Source organism: Erinaceus europaeus, chromosome 9 (genome assembly GCF_950295315.1).
Source record: "Erinaceus europaeus chromosome 9, mEriEur2.1, whole genome shotgun sequence".
NCBI classification, from domain to species: domain Eukaryota; kingdom Metazoa; phylum Chordata; class Mammalia; order Eulipotyphla; family Erinaceidae; genus Erinaceus; species Erinaceus europaeus.
Window position 1 is genome coordinate 111310297 of NC_080170.1, and position 23098 is coordinate 111333394.

The 23098-nt window shown below is 40.4% G+C and overlaps 1 protein-coding gene across 2 annotated transcripts in view; it reads right to left on the reverse strand.

Moving 5' to 3' along the window:
• Positions 1-998: 998 nt before the first annotated feature.
• Positions 999-23098, reverse strand: part of LOC103110602 (kininogen-1-like) — a 36516-nt gene continuing 14416 nt past the window's right edge. Inside the window, exons 4-11 of one of the 2 annotated variants that reach the window (XM_007519763.3) lie at positions 21566-21738; positions 13812-13919; positions 10738-10822; positions 9569-9741; positions 6521-6628; positions 6319-6405; positions 4469-4546; positions 999-1366 (exon numbers count right to left, since the gene is read on the reverse strand). In XM_007519763.3, the coding sequence (XP_007519825.2) occupies positions 1286-1366; positions 4469-4546; positions 6319-6405; positions 6521-6628; positions 9569-9741; positions 10738-10822; positions 13812-13919; positions 21566-21738 (893 nt within the window). In that variant the 3' untranslated portion in view covers positions 999-1285. Of the gene's footprint in view, positions 1367-3209; positions 4547-6318; positions 6406-6520; positions 6629-9568; positions 9742-10737; positions 10823-13811; positions 13920-21565; positions 21739-23098 lie in introns of those variants that run through there. The other variant, XM_016186715.2, reaches the window with a different exon arrangement.

Genomic DNA, 23098 nt, shown 5'->3' on the forward strand with positions numbered 1-23098 from the left:
AGGGAAAAAAAAAAAAAAAGTATAGCCACAGGTCCTTTGGAATATAACTAAAATATGCCTACTAGCTATCTATAAAATGGAGACCCCTCAACTCTTCATCTGCACTATTCCAGCCTTTAAGTTCATGATTGGTCAACAATTTGTTTGGCTTTGTATGTTAACTCTCTTTTCAGCCACCAGGTTCCAGAAGCTACCATGATGCCAACCAGACTTCCCTGGACAGACAGCCCCACCAATATGTCCTGGAGCTTCAATTCCCCAGAACCCCGCTCCACTAAGGAAAGAGAGAGACAGGCTGGGAGTATGGATCGACCTGTCAATGCCCATGTTCAGCGGGGAAGCAATTACAGAAGCCAGACCTTCCACCTTTTTGCATCCCACAATGACCTTGGGTCCATACTCCCAGAGGGATAAAGAATAGGAAAGCTATCAGGGGAGGGGATGGGATATGGAGCTCTGGTGGTGGGAACTGTGTGGAGTTGTACCCCTCTTATCCTATGGTTTTGTCAGTGTTTCATATATATGAGTGAAGCTTCTACCCTCCAAGGCAGATCCATAGTACTGGCTCTCTGATGTAGTGAACATTTTCTTTCTGTTTCTTTCTTTCTTTCTTTTTAAAGTTTTTATTCATTTTTATCAGAGCACTGCTTAGCTCTGATGGTGATGAGGACTGAACCTGGAACCTCAGAGCCCCAGGCATGAGTGTCTTCCTGCCTAATTGTTATGCTATCTCCTTGCTCTCTGCATATTTTCAAAGATTTCTTTATTTATTATCTTTATTGTTTGTTTGTTTGTTTGTTTATTTATTTATTTATTTATTTATTGTCATGAGGGATAACCAGAGCAATCACTCTGGCCTATGTGATACCGGAGACCAAACTTGGGACCTCATAGTTTTACATGGCCACTGTGCTAACTCCCAGACTACCAACTGAATATTTTTATTTTTATTTTTTCTTCTTTTGGCTGAAAGGAGACTACTGTGAATTAATCAGGGATGAGCAATTAAGACAACTTTATTTAACCCAGCAACAGCATGATTAAAATGGCATTCTTCTATAGTGAAGTTTTTCTTCTCCTTCTCCTCCATCTCCTTCTTCAATTAGTTATGAATAATGATTTACAAGGTTGTCAAATAACAGGGGTATAATTCCATACAGTTCCCACCACCAGAGTCCATGCCCCATCTAGTGAAGTTCTATCCCAGCTTCTTGCTCTTCCTTTCAGGGCTGCTGGCAGAGGCTGTTGGGGCTATCATGGCCGGAGTGGTGATTCTGCCCCTTGGTCAAGAGACCTCACTTGCAGGTGTTGGCTCTGGCCCTGACTTGTGAGCTCGGCCCCTATACTCGCAGGACTTTAGCTGCCTCTGCAAGGACAGCAAAACTCCGTTAATTTGACGTTAGTGTTTACTCGAGGAGCAGTCAGTTGACAAGGTGAGATATTGTTTCCCAACATTATTGATTTTTTAAAATGTAAAATACAGACAATAGTGACATGAAATCAAAATCCAGAGGGTCAAATGCATATAGAAATGGACATGGCAGGTACACATGCCTCCACAGGTGACTGTAACTGTGTAGAGTCCTAATTCCCTATTCTGCAAAAGTGCAGCAGGGAATAAATTACAAGTGGCTGCTTCCTTTGAATTGAAAGGCAACTCAAGACAATCACTGGCCCGGGACATAGCTCACCTTAGCAAACATGAGCACCACAGCACCAGGGGCAGCTCCATGGAGCATGGAGAAATGCTGTGTCTCTCCCTTTGTTTTACACTCTCTCTACCCCCACCCGTTCTTTATCTAGAAAAGGAAATAAAAAATTAAAAAATTAAATGATGTTAGGAGTGTAATCATGCCCAACAGTGGACCTAGTACCATCAAAAAGAAAGAAGGAGGCCCGGGAGGTGGTACACCTGGTTGAGTGCACATGTAGCAGTACGCAAGGGCCCCTTATTCAAGCCCCTAGTCAAGCACCTGCAGGGGGAACGCTTTGCAAGTGGTGAAGCAAGGCTACAGGTATCTCTCGGTCTCTCTCCCTCTCTATCTCCCCCCTTCCTTCTTGATTTCTGGCTGTCTCTATCCAAAAAATAAAGATAATAAAAAACAAGGGAGGAAAAGAAGTGGAAGAAAGATGTGATTATAAAGTAAAGGAAAAAAAGTTTTTCTTATAACATTTCCAAACAAAAATTACATAAATTTTCTTATTTCTATTAAAACTTTTTTGATAGGATAGAGAAAATGTGATTATTTATTTTTTTCTATCTTTATTTATTTGATAGAGATAGCCAGAAATCGAGAGGGAAGGGGGAGGCAGAGAAGGAGAGAGACATCTGCAGCCCTGCTTCACCACTTGTGAAACTTTCCCCCTACAAGTGGGAAGTGGGGGCTTGAACCTAGATCCTTGTGCACTGTAACATGTGTGTTCAATCAGGTGCGCCAGGCCTGGCCTCTGATTATTTATTTATTTAATTTTTAGACCAGTGCACTGCTTTTTTTTTTTCTTTAAGACCTTGTGCACTGCTCAGCTCTGGTTTACGGTGGCTTGGGGGATTGAACCTGGGATCTGGGAGCCTGAGGCATTGAGAGTCTGTTTGCATAACCACTAATGCTATCCCCCACGCTCAATTTTCTGTTATTTATCTGCCAATTACAAAAACGTTTCTCTTAGCAAGTCTGACTATATTACTTCTGTTGTTTTTCATTCTCATCATTAAATTGAGAGCTGTTGAAATCTAAGGATTACTCCATCTAGCTTTGGAAACAAATAAACAGAAAACTCCTGACTGAAGATGAATGAGTAACGAGGATGTATGGACTTATGAGCGACACTCTCATCCAGAGAGAGAATTATCAGGCAGGTGTGGGTATAGCTATTTGTTACAAACTAAACTATTTCAGACACAGAAAGACAGTTATTTCACTTCCTTTTCTTTGACTAGTTTTCTTGCTATCCCTCTTTGATCCTTGGAGTTTCTGTTTGTTTGTTTATTTTGTATGATTTACATTCCCCAACCTCACCCCATTAGTAAGTTCAGCCTTCTTGATTGCCCTTTTTCTCAAATGTATTTTGGGGTCAGATGCCACAGTTTTTTCAGAATGTCAAGACTCTTGGTATAAAAATCCACGGTGTAAGTGTTAAGGTACATATTATAAGAAAATCACATGATCAGTAAGGTTTAGCTTAGAAAGCTTTGAAGAAGACTCAAAGAGTTTATACTTTTATAATATAAATTTATTTGTTTGTTTATTTTGCCACAAGAGTTATCACTAGGACTTGGTGCCGGCACTATGAATCTACCACTCCAGGTGGCCATTTTTTCCTTTTTTTTTCCTACTATTTTATTGGATAGGACAGAGAGAAATTGAGAGAGTAGGGGGGAGATAGGGAGAGAGAAAGATATTTGCAGACCTGCTTTGCCACTTGTGAAGTGTCTTCCCTGCAGGTGGAGAATGGACTTGAACCCTGGTCCTTGTGCATGGTAATGTGTGCACACAATTAGATAGGCTACTGCCCAGCACCCTGAGTTTATACTTGTATTCACAGTTTTGTGCTGTCAATAGGCACTGATGGTGACCCCAGTGAGAGTCTCACCACTGCTCTCTAGGCTGTTCTGAAGTTTCATGGACTTTGGTGCACCGTGGCAGAACATTTAGACACTGGGCAGGGGAGATGATGACATGTTAAGAAATACCCACAACTGCACAAATTAATACAAGGCATCAGAGAGATCAAAATCAGAAAATTCTTCCTTTTCCACAGTTGGATCCTTTTTGTTGACTGGCTTCCAGGTGCGTCCAGGACATTTGGGAGAGACTGTTTCTGGAAAGTCAGGTATCAGGCTAAAGGAAAGGCTATTTGGTTCTATCTGGATGTTAGGAATCCAAACATCATCAGTCTCTGTGGGAGTTGGTGGTATATTAGGCATCGCAGTTGCAATGAGATCTGAATTAAGGAAGCCAGGATAGGTAACTGCTACCCCTTGCTGAGCTAGAGAAGGGGTGGGTGTTGGCCCCTCTGAATTCTCTGGTGTATGTCTAGAAGCTGTAGTGCTATCTTCAGAAAGGCTTGCCAAATGCTCTGTTCTCCAACCATTGTGCTTCTCACTGTTTTTGTCTTTTTTTTTATGTTTACCATGATCATGGCCATGCTTGTGTCCATGGGCTAGGGCATGGCCCCCTTGATGTCCGTGGCCAAGACCTGGTCTCACTTGGAACTGAAGATTATAGTCAGGTTCCTGTTGATGCCCATGCCCATGCCCATGATCATGGTGCTTTTGATGTCCATGGCCAAAGCCATGGCCCCTGATGTGATCATGGCTTTGGTCATGCCTATGCTTTTGGCCATGGCCACGGTCATGCTTTATTTTCTTTTTATGACCCGAGTCCTGACCATGAGTGGGTCCTTGTTCTTTGTCTATGTCTTGTCCTTCATCTTGTGCGGGTGTCATGGGAGTGTGGGGAGGACTTACAGTTTTTCCTTCTGTTGTTTCCATCATTACTGCTGCTCGGAAAGGTGAAAAGCCTGGAGGCCTTTTCTTCATTGAAGTCTAGACAGAAAATATCAAGACCAATGCATTACCGTAGAAACCACACTATCAATGAAGAAATAAGCGACCAAGATCTAGCAAATCTATCTCCATTTAGAATGGGGTAAATCTTTGCATAATTTCTAATGCTATATTAATGTTCTGGAAGACATGGTAGTAAACAATACCTTTTCCTCTTTTGATTGAACTTGTAATTTGTAGAAATTGATTATTCTCAATTACGTCTGTTATAAACTAGTGAGCTTTTCTTCATTTCAGAAAAGTATATAATCTCAGAACAACATTTAAGTTTATGATTATGCAAATCCATGTCAGTATTGAATAATACATCATTATTAATTGAAACAAATCTATGTGTATGTTTTTATTGATGGACTTCCTTGTTCTGAGCTTAGTTTTTCAGACAGAGAGACACAGAGTATGAGACAGAGAGGGAGAAGAAATGACACTACAGTTCAGAACCTTCCCCCAGCACAATGGGCCTTAGATTTGTGTGGCTCGCATGCATGGTACTGGGGCCAAGATTCCAGGTGAGCTATCTTGCTTGCCAAATATATTTATTTACCACTATTGCTTTTCCTCTGTAAGGCTCTAGGTGGTCTCATAAACCAAGTATATAGGGAATATATACCCAGAATCACTTTATTGGAATATTAAAAATATTAGCACAAATTCACAAGTGTGGAATGCAGCCTTTGTATTGTAATATTTATTATTATTATTATTATTATTTTTTACCAGAGCACTGCTCAGCTCTGACTGATGGTCATGTGGGGGATTAAGCTTAGGGCTTTAGAGTCTCAGGCTTGAGAACCTCTTTGTATAATCATTCTGCTATTTACTCTCCAGCCTGTATTATAATATTTATACTGACTCTATACATGCCTATACATGGCAGAAACTTAAATGGGAATAAGAAGGAGAAGAGGCAACTTATTTGGAAGATGAGGATTTCTTTCACTACTTGTAAGAACAGGATATTTGATGCAAAAGAAATCTGTCTTTGGATTCAAACAAGTCAGCTTCTATTGGGTGCCTTTTTATTTTATTTTATTTTCTATTTTATTTGATCAGAAATTGAGAGGGAAGGAGGAAATAGAGAAGGAGAGAGAGAGACAGAGAGAGAGACACCTGCAGACCTGCTTGACCACTTGTGAAGTTTCCTCACTGCAGATGAGAAGTGAAGCCTCAAACCTGGGCCCTTGCTAATGGTAGTATGTGCGCTTAACCGGGTGTACCACCATCTGGCTCTCTATGTATCTGCTTTATGGCCAACATGACGGACTCTGATTTGCCCTTGGTTTGATTTTAAATACGACTAGATTCACTTTTCTCATCTGTACTATAGAAATCATAGCGGCATCTGCCTCACAGAGCTGTGAGGATAAAATGTGTGTGAAGCCCTCGGAACAGTGTCTGGCATAGAGGATGCACTTGATCATATTATTATTCTTCATCTCAAGAGCTCTACATCTTTCTAATGTTTAATTTCTCATCCATGGCAGTGAGGAAAATATATACTCCACTCCTAGAGTCCCATTTAGTATTTTGAAAGGTTATGCAAAATAATGCTTTTCAAATTTGAGCTGGAGATGGCATAAAAATACAGACTTTGATTTATCCAGTTTGAAGTTTGAGAGCTGAATTTCTCCAAACTTCTTAGGTAACAGTGGAGTTCTCTGCTTTACCTCTGGTCCTTCCCCCCCCCCCCCAAGAAAACCTGACTTTTCAGAATGAGCCAAGTTGACCGCAAACTGTTTTCAGAACCATACCAGGCTTAGTGGATGACAGTGGACAGTAGGGAAGACTTTGTTTTCAAAAGATACTATAATAATGTCAGCTTCACAGGCCAGAATTTGCTACCGTGAAAAAACAAAACAAAAGAGAGAATGTTAACTCATGAGATATTCAAGTATGTAGAAAATATCAAATAAGTTTTTAGGGGAAGAAATAGACCATTGTTTTACAACTTACCCCAAGGTTCTTGTTGTTACAAGTTTCAATCATTTCTATGTCATGATCCTTGGAACAAATGGTTTCCCTGGCAGTGAATGTCACAGAATATTTTATTCCTGCAACCAGCTGGAAAATTAATCAGCACAAAGTAGATGCTTAGGAAATACTGTATAAAGAATCACATGTTTACTTTAGGTGATTTTAACAGTGATTTGAAAAAGTTTTCATTACACACTGACCAAATAAGAGTTTATATCAACAACACAGAAACGACTCAAACAAAACTTTTGATCTAGATGCATGTCTGAAGCATTAGACTGTTGCTTGGTCTCATTTCACTTCTTTTTTTTTTAATGTTTTATTTATTAATTTTTAATTTTTTAAAGATATTTGCTTATTTATTTTTTATTTTATTATATTTATTTATTTTCCCTTTTGTTGCCCTTGTTTTTTTATTGTTGTTGTAGTTATTGTTATTGTTACTGATGTCATCATTGGATAGGACAGAGAGAAATGGAGAGAGGAGGGGAAGACAGAGAGGGGGAGAGAAAGACAGACACCTGCAGACCTGCTTCACTGCTTGTGAAGTGACTCCCCTGCAGGTGGGGAGCCGGGGGCTTGAACCGGGATCCTCACGCCGGTCCCTGCACCTTGTGCCACTTGTGCTTCCCTCTCAGGTTTTTATGATGTTTCCCCAAATTTTGTTTTCTTACAGAAACCTAATTTCATTGCAATTAAAAAAAAATGCCATCCAATCTTTTCTAAGCATGTAACTTAGTTTCCATTTTAATCACAGCACTCTTTTTTGAACTCATATTACATTTGCTATGTTTTTCACCAGTTTGCATTTTTAATATTTTTTATTTAATTTACTTATTATTTACTTATTATAGACAGAGGAAAATTGAGAGGGGGAGGGGGAGAGGGAGAGAGACAGACACCTGCAGCTCTATTGCACCATTTGTGAAGCTTTCTCCCTACAGGAGGGGTCCGGGGACCTGAACCTGGGTCCCTGTGCACTGTAATGTGTGTGCTTAACCAGGGGCACCACCACCTGGCCCCTCAGTTTGCATTTTTACAATATGCACACATCTGTCATAAGTAGATTTTAGAACAAAAGAGCTGAATCAAAATGAGTTCACAGCATAAGCCATGGTCCAGAGTGCTCAGAACAATCCAAGCGGCTGTCAGCAAGTTTCACAGAGGAATGACAAATACCCTCTCAATTAAGAGAGCTACAACCATAGAATAGTGACTAATATGTCACAATTTCTATACTTGAATCTCTATGGTTTTTGCCAGTGCTGTCATATTCTAAGACTCCATAATATATATTTTCCCTACGGGAAGTTAGAAAAGGAACCGTATTCCTGCCACTCATGTGTGGAGAACCAGTCAGCTGAAACTGTTGGCATGGATGTATCCTTGCCTTGAAGACAAATCACTGTTAGTTACTCAAGAATCTCTACTTCCTGCTTCTGCTTCTCTGGGGAGTTTTTTTTTTTTTGGGGGGGGAGGGGGAGTACTAAGAGGGAGGGGAGAAACAGATAAGGCAGCGTGGGGACTAGAATGAAGCAAGTCAAACATTCAACTTAGGATCACAATTTTAGGGAGCACCACAAAACTAAGTACTTAGAAGGAGTATTTTTATGATTTCCACATTAAAGTATTTCATTATAACATCGTGTAAGTCTTAGGTGTGAATCATTAAAAAATCAACATGCAGAAGGGGCTGGAGAGATAGCTTAATGGTGGTGAAAAAAAAATCAACATTCATATCCACTTGTGCTGGAGCTCAAATGGTCCTCATTTAGCTTACTCCAGGTTCCCTGAAAGAGGTATTTCTTAAGTGAAATGTACAGAAAGAAAGCAAAAAGGGCAAGTGTCTAAATTTAACCAGAAAATGTAAATCAGTCTCAAAAATCATAGTAAGCAATGTGAAAAGGTAAACTGGAAAACAAAGATCAAATTTCTTTTTTTTTTTTTGCCTCTAGGGTTATACTGGGGCTCAGTGCCTGCACTACGAATCCACTGCTTCTGGAGGCTATTTGTTCCCTTTTGTTGCCACTGTTGTTTACCATTGTTGTTGGATCAGACAGAATGAAATCAAGAGAGGAAGAAAGACAAAGATAGACACCTGCAGACCTGCTTCACTGTTTGTGAAGTGACATCCCCCCGACCCCCTCCCCCCCCACCCCACCCCCGGGGCAGGTGGGGATCCAGGGACCAGGATCCTTATGCCGGTCCTTGAGTTTAGCACCATGTGCATTTAACCTGCTGCACTACCGCTGGACTCTTCCTTCCTTTCTCTCTCTTTCTTTCTTTCTTTCTTTCTTTTTCTCTTTCTTTCTTTCTTTCTTTTCTTTTCTTTTCTTTCTCTCTCTCTCTTTCTTTTTTTTTTTTTTAATGAATCCACTGCTCCCAGTGGCCATTTCTTCTTTCCCTCCCCTTTCTAATTTTTATTAGATAAGACAGAGAGAAACTAAGAGAGGAGGTGAAAACAGAGAGGGAGAGAGAGGAAAATAGAGAAAGAGAGACAACTGCAGAGCTTGTGAAACATCCCTTCTGCAGGTGAAGAGTGGGGGCTCGAACCCAGCTCTTTGTACTTGGTAATATGTGTGCTTAAATGGGTGTGCCACCACCCAGACCCCTTTTCTTTTAGAGAGAGAGGGAGGGAGGGAGAGAGAGGGGGGAGGGACAGAAAGGGAGAGAGGGGGGAGAGAGAGGGAGAGAGAACAACACAGACCTCTCCATCTGTGAAGTGCAGGTCAGGCTACAACCTGAGTCATTCATGCCATCTAAATGAGCTATTCTGTTGGTCCCTCACCTCATCTTTTACAGACAGAAACTGGGGATGTTCTATGTAACTTGCTGAAGATCTAGCAGGCATTTCAGTGAAACCGGAATGTGAAATTCAAGTCTACCAAATCCAGTTTACTCAGTACAGTTTCCCAGACCAGAGCCAAACTCAGCAGCAAACTCAGCAGCAAACTCAGCATGCAATTTGTACATCAACTGTAATATCATCAACTTTTTTTTTTTTTTTTGGTAGCATAATTTACAGACCTGTTTTGTTGCTTTAGTCACAGCGTCAATCTTGAAGTAGAAAGTTCCATTGTTCTCAGCATTCAGGTGTCGGATGGAATGAGTCAGAGCCTCCTTCAGCTCTGGACTGTCCACAGGTATCTCCTTAGGGCAGCCATAGCACAGTTTGGGAGGTGGCTTGACAACATCCTCCGCTGAGGAATCAGATGTTATGTCAGTGTGGGGATTATTGAGGTAGTTAGTTAACACCTTTGCTGCACTTGATCTAGTCTTCATTTATTTATGTTTGTTTATTTTTGCCTTTGCTGGGGCTTCAGCATTGGCAAATTCATATATGCACACACACACACACACACACACACATATGGAGAGAGAGAGAGAGAGGGAGAGGGAGAGGGAGAGAGAGAGAAAGAGAGAGAGAGACTGAGATAATAGTACTGAGGCTCTCTGCAGTACAATGTTGGCTGCACTTGAACCTGGGCTACACTCATGGCAAAGTAGGTTCTGTCCAGGTGAGCTGTTTTGCTGGTCTGATTCGTGTTTATTTATAGAGATGGAGGGGAATCACATGACAGTCCAAATCGCAGTAGTGAGAGCGAGAGGTTGACTGACTTTTGCTTTTCTGCCTTTCTTTTCCTCAGAGTGCACAGTGTCTCTAGAAACATTCCATCTGGAGATACTTCATCCTTCCTCCCTCCCTCCCTTCCTCCCTCCCTCCCTCCCTTCCTTCCTTCCTTCCTTCCTTCCTTCCTTTTTTCCTTCTTTTCTCACTTTCTTTCCTCCTTTCTTTCTTTCCTTCTTTCTTTTTTTTTTTTTTTTTTTTTGCCTCCAGGGTTATTGCTGGGGCTCAGTGCCAGCACTATGAATCCACTGCTTCTGTAGCCAATTTTTCCATTTTGATTGGATAGGACAGAGAAAAATTGAGAGAGGAGGGGGAGATAGAGAGGGAGAGAGAAAGACACCTGCAGACCTGTTTCACCACTTGTAAAACGACCCACCCACCCCCCATGCAGATGGGGAGCCCAGGGCTAGAACTCAGATTTCTGAGCAGGTCCTTGCACTCCACACTATGTGCACTTAATCTGGTGCTCTGCCACCCGGCCCCCAGAACACCATTTCATGAACAGAACAGCCAGTTTGTCTGGGGTCACTAAGCACTGTTGGAACACCCACCACATGCTATATCCTACCTTGAAAAATGTCGCATTTCTGGGAGAAGTTGACAACACTTAATGAAATATTCACATATGCTTGATCTGTACATTCACCAAAATCCTGTTTTTTTTTTTTTTTAAAAAAAACAACAACATGTAAGTGCAGAAATTATAACTTATCTTAAAGAAATTTCACTGCTGGTAAAACAAAAAAAAATACAATGCCAACTTTACAAATCACTGTATAGAAAACATAATATAGGGGGCGGGACAGTAGTGCAGCGGGTTAAGCGCACGTGGTGTAAAGCGCAAGGACCAGCATAAGGATCCTGGTTTGAGCCCCGGCTCCCCACCTGCAGGGGAGTCGCTTCACAAGTGGTGAAGCAGGTCTGCAGGTGTCTATCTTTCTCTCCCCCCTCTGTCTTCCCCTCATCTCTCCATTTCTCTCTGTCCTATCCAACACTGGCAACAGCTATAACAACAATAACAATCACAACAAGGGCAACAGAGGCAACAAAATGGGAAAAAGAGCCTCCAGGAGCAGTGGATTCGTAGTGCTGGCACCGAGCCCCAGTGATAACCCTGGAGGCAAAAAAAAAAAAAGAAAAGAAAAGAAAAGAAAGAAAAAGAAAACATAATATCACCTAACTTCAAAAGATAGCATAAATACCAATTAAGTAATAGAGTCAGGAAGAATAAAAACACATGCACCTCTGCCCAGAAGCATAATGCAACAATGAAGGCCTAGTATAGGAATATTAATCAAACAAGAGATAAGAAACAAAAAGCAGAGTAAGATTTTCATTTTGAAAGGCCAATTGTCAGATTAAGTGACAGATCAATTCATGGTAACTTTATAAATAGTATCCTGTAATAAAAATTGAATCTAAAACATAAAGATGAGTAAATTTACATGATATATATATATGAACAAATAGAACAAATTAACAAATATTACTGTTAAAATTGGGCAAAATAAAAGTCCAAGTAACAAATATTCATAAAGATGATATGGAAATTATTTTTAAAAAGGTTCAGGCTAGAAGTGTAAAATCAAAGTGCATATATACATATATGATATATATATATATATATATCATTATGGTGGGACAACTTAATATGAACTATAGCTCTTAGACAAGCCAAATGGATAAAAATTACATAGCATCATAGAATTTGAATGTTATAATGAAGATTTGTTTAAATAGTATCTCCAGAAGATACCCATGGTTTTAAGTATTTTCATAAGTATGATATAATTTTATGGAGATATAGAAGCAAATAGGCAGGAGGAAGTGAAAGAGAGAGAGAGAGAGAGAGAGAGAGGAGAGAAAGAGAAACCACAGCATCAAAGCTTCCTTTAGTGTGTCCAGAACTGGCTTTCAACCTGGCTGGTGCATATAACATACCAGCACACTATCACACACAAGTGAGCTATTTTCAGGCCCTTTTAAGCTGTTTTTATACTAGGTCACAAGAAGACTGAAAAATTTCCTGAATTAAAAACAATACAGGCCACATTCTTTGACCTCAGTGTTAAAATATAAAACATCCTAAAAATAAATAATACCAATTTTAACAGATAAACAAAAAAGCTAAGTACTTGAAAATGCAAACATACTTGTCTAATACCCAGGGTATTTGGATAAGGAAAAGAACAACAAAACAGAGAGTTACATATAATATTGTCAGAGTAGCAGTTTAAGTCCGTTCATGGCTTTGTAGCTTTTATAATTAAAAAAAGAGTTGGGGGGGGGGGATATGGGCAGTGGCACACCCAGTTAAGTGCACATAGTACTAAGTGCAAGTACCCACACAAGGATCTGGGTTCAAGTCCTTGGAACCCCACTTGCAAAGGGGATGCTTCACAAGCTGCAAAGCAACTCTGCAGGTGTCTATCTTTCTCTCTTCCTCTTTGTCTCCCCCTCCTCACTCAATTTCTCTCGGTCCTATCCAATAAACTAGAAAAAATGGATGCCAGGAGCAGTGGATTTGTAGAGCTGGCACTGAGTCCCAGTGATAACCCTGGAGGAAAAAAAATGGTTGGTTTATTTTATGTGAGAGAGGTATCAGCACCTTTCTGGCATGTGCTGGGGATCTGGCCCAGGGCCTCATGCAGGCAAATCTTCTGCTCCAGTGAGCCACCTGGAAGCCTAAAGCTTTTGAAGCAATAAACACACAATTCAAACAATTCCAAATCTGTAACCTTAAAATATTATAACCTACTATTAATAGTAAATAAAAAAAGAAACAAATAGCTATAAAATAAAATGGCAAATTAATTTTAAAAGTGCCATGGGCAGTGCCAAAAGAAACTAAAAACAAACAAAAAAAATGATAGGGAGTCGGGCAGCAGCACGGCGGAAGGATCCTGGTTTGAGCCCCCAGCTCCCCACCTGCAGGGGAGTTGCTTCACAGGCAGTGAAGCAGGTCTCCAGGTGTCTGTCTTTCTCTCTCTCTCTCTGTCTTGCCCTCCTCTCTCCATTTCTTTCTGTCCTATCCAACAATGATGACATCAATAACAATAAAAAAACAACAAGGGCAACAAAAGGGAAAATAAATAAATATAATTAAAAAAATTTTTTAAATGATAGTCTTCTGCTAAAAGGCAGATATTCCTGCTAAAACTGACTGAAATGAATCTGAAATGTGGGGTTGCTCTGGGTGGAGCCGTGGAGCGCCGTAAGGACATTGAACATGTGTGTGGGGGAGGGTGAGATAGGGCAGTTTAATATGAAAAGACAAACTCAACACATTTTTCTAAGGCTAGTCTTTTTGCCTGAGCTCAGTCTAACTCCTACCTCTCTAAATGCTCATCAAAGTGCATTAAAATGTCCCATCTACAGTTCTGTCTCTCCCACTCAACTTTGCCCTACTACTTCAGGATTTTGCACGTTATAGGATATGCAAAGTCTTTGATGAAGTAGGTAAGGCAGATTGACCAGTGATGGGAGCTCTAGATTTCCCAAGTGAATATGAGTATGAATTGGTGAATAGCATCTAAAATTGTAGTAACAAGAGTTTCCCAATATATCTTTGGGAATTCTCACCCCTATAAATCCTGGACACATGATGTTAAGAACATGTTGCTTATACTTCTGAATACTTACACCATTCAAAAAGGGTTGGCAGTCTGAAGTTAGGGATGGAAAATTCTCCTTGGAACAATTAGTTTGCTCAATTGAGTAAATAACATCATAGTTCCAGCCAGCCACCACCTGAAACAATTTTGGATTGAATATTCATTCACTTTATTTTTAACAGAGGGAGCAAGAGAGAGAGACCACTATACCACTTAGCTCTCATCTATGGTTGTGCTAGAGGTTGACCCAGGGTTCTCTGGGGCCTCAGGAATGCAACTTAGTGCTCTGACACATTGAGTTATCTCCCTGGTTTTGGGTTGAATATTTAAAAGACAGTTTACATCCGTACTCTGAAAGAGAGATATAAAGAATAGGGCAGCTTCTAAAGAAAGGGATGGGACGCAGAACTCCGGTGGTGGGAATTGTATGGAATTGTACCCTTCTTATCCCACAATCTTGTCAATCATTATTAAATCACTAATAAACCAAAAAGAGGAAAAACATTACACCAAAAATAAGAAGTTATTACTGAATAGATATTGATTACTTAGACTCTCACATCTCCTTTATAACTCACTCACTCACAGTCTTGTACATACCTTAAAATGAAAAGCAATATAATTAGTATAGATGAGGTTATTACATTGCCCCTAAGTAAAATCTAGCCATGTTTTTTCTACTGGGCTGCAGAAAAATAAATGTCCACTTGTATTTTGTGAAATATCAGCAACGTTATTCAAGAAAGATCAAGCAAATCTGGAGCTGGAGTGGCCTGCAGGTCCCGAGACCCCCAGACTGGCATGCAACAAGATTTCTCCTGCTCTACACTCATCACGTCCCATCCTGACACCTCAGACTAATTAAGCATGCCTGTAGTCTGCAGTGATGCTAGTTCTAGGGCCTATTAAGAGCAAGGAAGAAGATAATTGACAAAAGTAAGCACCTCATAATTGAGGTTGAAATACAAGGGACCCATCCAGTTGTCTGTCAAAGATTATTGAACTGAAGCAATGAAAAAACAGTTTCTTCTTCCTTTTCCTTCCTTTCTTTATTGCTTGCTTGCCAGACTATTTTTTTTTTTTTGGCACAATGTAATGTTTCAGGGCTAAATTTGTCCTTGCTAACTGGATGAGGCTATACTAATAGCTTTCTTAAAAATGTACAGCCAGAATTGAGGAAGAAGACTCTGGTGTCCGTGTCGTTGTTGCGGGCTGACAGCTACAAGGAAGCTCCCCAGAATTCTTACTGGGACTTCCGGAGGCAGAGCTACGAGCAGCAGATCGCTTTCTCTCCTCTCCTCTCCTCTCCTCTCCTCTCCTCTCCTCTCCTCTCCTCTCCTCTCCTCTCCTCTCCTCTCCTCTCCCAGATCAACTAGGAATACCAAAGGAGACCACCCGGACCGAAACAAGACAGGACTAGAATGACCACAGGAACCCAGTAAATCACCCGTGAGTACAAACACGTGTGGCTGGTGACAGAGAGGAGAGAGGAGCCTAGAGAGATTAAGTGACTGCTAACAGTTCAACAGTTTATCAGTGGAGACACCACCTCCAGTCTGCTCCACAACAAGGGGACAGCTGAAGGGAGGAAAGGACTCCCCAGAGACTCACCAAGTGCAACTTTGACTCTCCATTGCTACTACCCTCAGAATCTGGAGCAGCAACAGGGAGGGACACCAGGGGACAGAGATCTAACCAGGAAACTCAGGAGAAGACCTATACCTCTGTGGCATAGCTGAGGGGCTATGAAAGTCTCTTTGCATAACCACTGGATTATCTCTGCCACACCCTGCTTTATCTCTTGGTCAGGAGTCAGTGATTAAGCTAAGAAGCCTATTGATAGTTTAAAAGCCCTCAGGCTCCCATAGCCTACAGGGAAGAAAAAAAAGAGGCTTTTACACCACTGAGCTCCAACTCAGGGATTGAAAAAACTGTTAACTTCCACCACGGTAAACCCTTTAATTAAATTACTTAGACACAAGTCAATCCAGGCAATAGTGATCAATAATTTGAAAAGTACTGATAAAGGGAACTCGTAACATAATATATAAAATGGTTAAAACAACAAGAAAAAATATTGGAGACTCGAACCAGGACAAGAGTCCAGCTAAAAGTCCTCCAGAGGGTGAAGCACAAAACAACGAGTTCAACATCCAAACATTAGCTAAGGAAATAATAACAGGAGTGAGTAAAGAATTTGAAAAAATTGTAATCAGAAATGCAAGAACAACAAATGAGAATATGGAAGAAAATTCTAATTATCTCATGGTTATTAGAGAACTGAAAGCAGAAATCACTGAGCTAAGAAGGAAACTAGCTGAACAAGGTAAAACAGTATCAGAGCAGGGCAACAAAATAGATGAACTCCAGAAAGCAGTAGAGGGCAGAGAGAATAGAATCTATGAGGCTGAAGACAGAATTAGCAAGATTGAGGATGAATTAGAGACAACTAAAAAAGAAGTAAGAGATCTCAAAAAGAGATTAAGAGATGCTGAAAACAACAACAGAGTCCTATGGGATGACTTCAAAAGAAACAATATACGCATTATTGGCTTACCAGAGGAAGAAAGAGAAGGGGAGGAAGAAAGCATTCTCCAGGCCATAATAGCTGAAAATTTCTCTAGTCTAGACAACACCAAAGACATAAAGATTCAAGAAGCCCAGAGGGTCCCAAACAGAATTAACCCAGACCTAAAGACACCAAGACATGTCATACTTAGATTGGAAAGGAATAAGGATAAAGAAAGGATCCTCAAGGCTGCAAGAGAAAAACAAAGAGTCACCTACAAAGGAAAACCCATAAGATTAGCAGCAGACTTCTCCATACAAACACTACAGGCCAGAAGAGAATGGCAAGATATCTATCGAGTGCTCAATGAGAAAGGCTTTCAGCCAAGAATACTATATCCTGCTAGACTGTCATTCAGACTAGATGGAAGCATCAAAACCTTCTCAGACAAGCAACAGTTGAAGGAAGCAACCATCACCAAGCCTGCCCTGAAAGAAGTTCTGAAAGGTCTCCTATAAACAACCAGACCACCACAAATAGGACATATATCAAAACACTCTAAAACTCTACAAGAATGGCGTTAAAATATCTCCAATCTTTGATATCAATAAATGTCAATGGCCTGAATTCACCTATTAAAAGACACAGAGTCGGAAGATGGATCAGAAAACACAACCCAACAATATGTTGTCTACAGGAAACTCACCTAACTCAACAAGACAAACACAGACTTAAAGTGAAAGGATGGAAAACTATCATACAAGCCAATGGCCCACAAAAAAGGGCAGGAACAGCTATTCTCATATCTGACACGATAGACTTTAAAATAGATAAGATTAAAAAAGATAGGAATGGACACTACTTAATGCTCAGAGGATCAGTCAATCAAGAGGACTTAACAATTATTAATATCTATGCACCCAATGAGAAGCCATCTAAATACATCAAACTTCTACTGAAAGAGCTACAGCAATATATTAACAGTAACACAATCATAGTCGGGGACTTCAACACCCCACTATCTCAACTTAACGGATCATCCAGGAAGAAAATCAGTAAAGACATAAGGGGGCTAAATGAAGAGATAGATAAACTAGAACTATTGGACATTTTCAGAGTCATTCATCCCAAGAAACTGGAATACACATTTTACTCAAATCCACATGGATCATTCTCAAGGATATACCATATGTTAGGCCACAAAGACAGCATCAGCCAATTCAAGAGCACTGAAATCATCCCAAGCATCTTCTCAGACCACAGTGGAATTAAACTAACACTTAACAATCAACAAAAGATTAGTAACAGTGCCAAAATGTGGAAGCTCAACAGTATACTTCTTAACAACTTCTGGGTCAAAGAGGAAATCAAGGAAGAAATCAAAATGTTTCGAGAGTTCAATGAAAATGAAGACACAAGCTATCAAAATATTTGGGACACAGCTAAAGCAGTCCTAAGAGGGACGTTCATAGCTATACAAGCACACATTAGGAAACAAGAAAAGGCACAAATAAACAGCCTGATTGCACATCTTAAAGACCTAGAAGAAGAACAACAAAGGAATCCTAAAGCAACCAGAAGGACAGAAATCACTAAAGTTAGGGCAGAAATAAATAACATTGAGAATAGGAAAACCATACAAAAGATCAACAAAAGTAAATGTTGGTTCTTCGAAAGAGTAAACAAAATCGACAAACCTTTAGCCAGACTCACAAAACAAAAAAGGGAGAAGAGCCAAATAAATCGGATAGTAAATGAAAGAGGAGATATCACAACAGACACTGCAGAAATTCAACATATCATGCGAGGCTTCTATGAACAACTATATGCCACCAAGCTATAGAACCTGGAAGAAATGAATGATTTCCTAGATACCTACCAACTTCCAAAACTAAGTCAAGAGGAAGTGAATAACATGAACAGGCCCATCACAGCTAATGAAATTGAAACAGTTATCAAAAATCTTCCCAAAAATAAAAGTCCTGGACCAGATGGTTTTACAAATGAATTCTACAAAACTTTCAAAGAAGAACTAATACCTCTACTTTTAAATGTCTTCCAGAAGATTGAAGACACTGGAATACTCCCTGCCAGCTTCTATGAAGCCAACATCACCCTGGTACCAAAAGCAGACAGGGACACAACCAAAAAAGAAAACTACAGACTAATATCTCTGATGAACATAGATGCGAAAATATTGAACAAAATTCTAGCCAACCGGATACAGCAGTATATCAAAAAGATGGTTCATCATGACCAAGTGGGGTTTATCCCAGGCATGCAAGGTTGGTTTAATATACAAAAATCAATCAATGTGATCCACCACATCAACAAAAGCAAGACCAAAAACCACATGGTCATATCAATAGATGCAGAGAAAGCCTTTGACAAAATACAACATCCCTTTATGATCAAAACACTACAAAAAATGGGAATAGATGGAAAATTCCTGAAGATAGTGGAGTCTATATATAGCAAACCTACAGCCAACATCATACTCAATGGTGAAAAACTGGCAGCATTTCCCCTCAGATCAGGTACTAGACAGGGCTGCCCACTATCACCATTACTATTCAATATAGTGTTGGAAGTTCTTGCCATAACAATCAGGCAGGAGCAAGGAATTAAAGGGATACAGGTTGGAAGAGAAGAAGTCAAACTCTCCTTATTTGCAGATGACATGATAGTATACATGGAAAAACCTAAGGAATTCAGCAAGAAGCTTTTGGAAATCATCAGGCAATACAGTAAGGTGTCAGGCTATAAAATTAACATTCAAAAGTCAGTGGCATTCCTCTATGCAAACATTAAGTTAGAAGAAATTGAAATCCAGAAATCAGTTCCTTTTTCTATAGCAACAAAAACAATAAAATATCTAGGAGTAAACCTAGCCAAAGAAGTGAAAGACTTGTATACTGAAAATTATGAGTCACTACTCAAAGAAATTGAAAAAGACACAAAGAAGTGGAAAGATATTCCATGTTCATGGGTTGGAAGAATTAACATCATCAAAATGAATATATTACCCAGAGCCATCTACAAATTTAATGCTATCCCCATCAAGATCCCAAGCACATTTTTTAGGAGAATAGAACAAATGCTACAAATGTTTATCTGGAACCAGAAAAGACCTAGAATTGCCAAAACAATCTTGAGAAAAAAGAACAGAACCAGAGGCATCACACTCCCAGATCTCAAACTGTATTATACGGCCATTGTCATCAAAACTGCTTGGTACTGGAACATGAACAGACACACTGACCAGTGGAATAGAATTGAGAGCCCAGAAATGAGGCCCCACACGTATGCACATCTAATCTTTGACAAAGGGGCCCAGACTATTCAATGGGGAAAGCAGAGTCTCTTCAACAAATGGTGTTGGAAACAATGGGTTGAAACATGCAGAAGAATGAAACTGAGCCACTGTATTTCACCAAATACAAAAGTAAATTCCAAGTGGATCAAGGACTTGGATGTTAGACCACAAACTATCAGATACTTAGAGGAAAATATTGGCAGAACTTTTTTCCGCATAAATTTTAAAGACATTTTCAATGAAACGAATCCAATTACAAGGAAGACTAAGTCAAGTATAAACCTATGGGACTACATCAAATTAAAAAGCTTCTTCACAGCAAAAGAAACCACTACCCAAACCAAGAGACCCCTCACAGAATGGGAGAAGATCTTTACATGCCATACATCAGATAAGAGTTTAATAACCAACATATATAAAGAGCTTGCCAGACTCAACAACAAGACAACAAATAACCCCATCCAAAAATGGGGGGAGGACTTGGACAAAATATTCACCACAGAAGAGATCCAAAAGGCCGAGAAACACATGAAAAAATGCTCCAAGTCTCTGATTGTCAGAGAAATGCAAATCAAGACAACAATGAGATACCACTTCACTCCTGTGAGAATGTCATACATCAGAAAAGGTAACAGCAGCAAATTCTGGAGAGGGTGTGGGGTCAAAGGAACCCTCCTGCACTGCTGGTGGGAATGTCAATTGGTCCAACCTCTGTGGAGAACAGTCTGGAGAACTCTCAGAAGGCTAGAAATGGACCTACCCTATGAACCTGCAATTCCCCTCCTGGGGATATATCCTAAGGAACCCAACACATCGATCCAAAAAGATCTGTGTACACATATGTTCTTGGCAGCACAATTTGTAATAGCCAAAACCTGGAAGCAACCCAGGTGTCCAACAACAGATGAGTGGCTGAGCAAGTTGTGGTCTATATACACAATGGAATACTACTCAGCTGTAAAAAATGGTGACTTCACCGTTTTCAGCCGATCTTGGATGGACCTTGAAAGAATCATGTTGAGTGAAATAAGTCAGAAACAGAAAGATGAATATGGGATGATCTCACTCTCAGGCCGAAGTTGAAAAACAAGATTAGAAAAGAAAACACAAGTAGAACCTGAAATGGAATTGGAGTATTACACCTAAGTAAAAGACTCTGCGTTGGGTGGGTGGGTGGGGAGAATACAGGTCCATGAAAGATGATGAATGACATAGTGGGGGTTGTATTGTTAAATGGGAATCTGGGGAACGTTATGTATGTACAAACTATTGTATTTACTGTTGAATGTATAACATTAATTCCCCAATAAAGAAATAAATTATTTAAAAAAAATGTACAGCCAAGGGGCCAGGTTGTGGCACAAGTGGTAAAGCACACACGTTAATGCACAAAGATTCAGGTTCAAGTCCCTGTCTCCTCTTTGACGGGGAGGAAGCTTCTCGAGTAGTGAAGCAGTGCAGCCTGTGTTGCTCTATCAACTTCTGTCTCTTCCCAACAAATACATAAAAATAAGTAAATAAAATAATTACAATCAGGTTGATGCATCTTTCCAATTCTAGGAAGAACATAGAATGCTGACTCATTTATTCAACACCAATCCCAAATGGAGAGGGTCTAAGTAGCTACTCCAATACCCTTTATACGTGGCTTCATCACTTGATAGCTGTGCTACTCAGAGAAAAGCGCCTCACATCAGTCATGGAGTCACATAGCTCCCTTCAGCTGACTATTTTTGGCCATGAAACCATAAACACAAACATCCAACAGAGTTGTTTTATCCCAGTGCACTGCTCAGCTCTGGCTTATGGCAGTGAAGGGGACTGAACCTGGGACCTCAGAGGGCCTGAGGCATGAGACGCTTTTTATGTATAACCATTATGCTATCTCCCCCCCTCACCCCCTGCTTAATAGGTTGTTAAAACAACAGTGTACAAAAAGGAATGTTAAGAGACAAACCTGTCTATGAGCACTTTTTACTTCTTTAAGAGTAAATAGGTGAGAATGCTTGCTTTGGCTGTTAAAGTACTGCACAGAGTGTCTCAGGACAGGCTCCAGGTCGGGATCTGAAGTTGATATGGGGTGTCTGCAGCCACGACAGTTGTATTGGGCTGTTGTCACAGGGCCTTCCGCTTGACAAAGACAGAAAAGGCAGCATGAGCAAGTGAAACCACTATTCAGACCGATCACCCTAAAGAGGTAAGATAATTTAGGAGAGCTGATAGACTTTGCAGTCAATTCCAACATGCATTTGAAAAAGAGATCGCAACACTGCTTTCTACTCATAGGAATAATAATTTAAAAATCTAGCATTTGCTTAGAAATAGCTTATATGAATAAGAGCAAGAGACTGGCATACTTTAATTCTTCTTCTTCTAGCGTTTGCCCTTCTTCCGTAGCCAGTCAACAGCATCAGGTTGAAAGCTGTCAGGAGCTGCTTGTTGCTGGCTTTGAAAGTGACTGGGATCCATGTGGATTCAGTCGGCTAGGAAGGATCGTCAGTTTCCCCAATGAATGGGTACTCACGGGATGCACCACGAGAAGGTCGATCCAATGCATCCACATACTTTAATGATAACTCTTTAGTCACTATCGGGCCACTCCATCAGCTGGGGCCCTATTTGGGAGTCCTGAGATTCCCAAACAGACATGATGGGCCTAGACCTCAAATAAATTCCTCTCTCCATTGTCACCAGTCATTTCTATCAGGAACAACAAAATAGACCCCTTTGTGGGCCACACATAGGACCTTGCCCTCAACTTGGATCAACAATGGTAGAGAATGTTCCATCCTCTGAAGGGAGGCTGGACAACATACTCTATGCTACACCTGAAGAAGATGAGTCAATATTGGGGCAGCTTGGAATGTTCCTACTGATGACCACAGAATGTGAGCTCAGATCTAGAGTGATGCAGAGGTCACATAGGCTCCTAAGCTGAATATGGGCCTCAGACCAAATCAGATGAATGTGGTTTACAGTCAACAATATTTATACCCCTTTCCCATATTAGGGAGCTACTCTCTTCCTGATCCAGCTTTCTGGTCCCTTTTCCAGCCATGACATCACCTCCATAGACAATAACTTGGATCTACCTTCATATCAGACTTCAGGCTCAGAGGAAAAAAAAAACTAGTATAGCTACAGGCCCATTGAAATGTAACTAAAATATGCCTACTAGCTATCTATAAAATGGAGGACCCCCAACACTTCATCTGCACTATTCCAGCCTTTAGGTCCATGATTGTTCAACAATTTGTTTGGCTTTGTATGTTAACTCTCTTTTCAGCTACCAGGTTCCAGATACTAGCATGATGCTGACCAGACTTCCCTGGACAGATGATCCCACTAATGTATCCTGGAGCTCTGCTTCCCCAGGGCCCCACCCCACTAGGGAAAGAGAAAGACAGGCTGGGAGTATGGATCGACCTGTCAACGCCCATGTTCAGCAGGGAAGCAATTACAGAAGCCAGACCTTCCACCTTCTGCATCC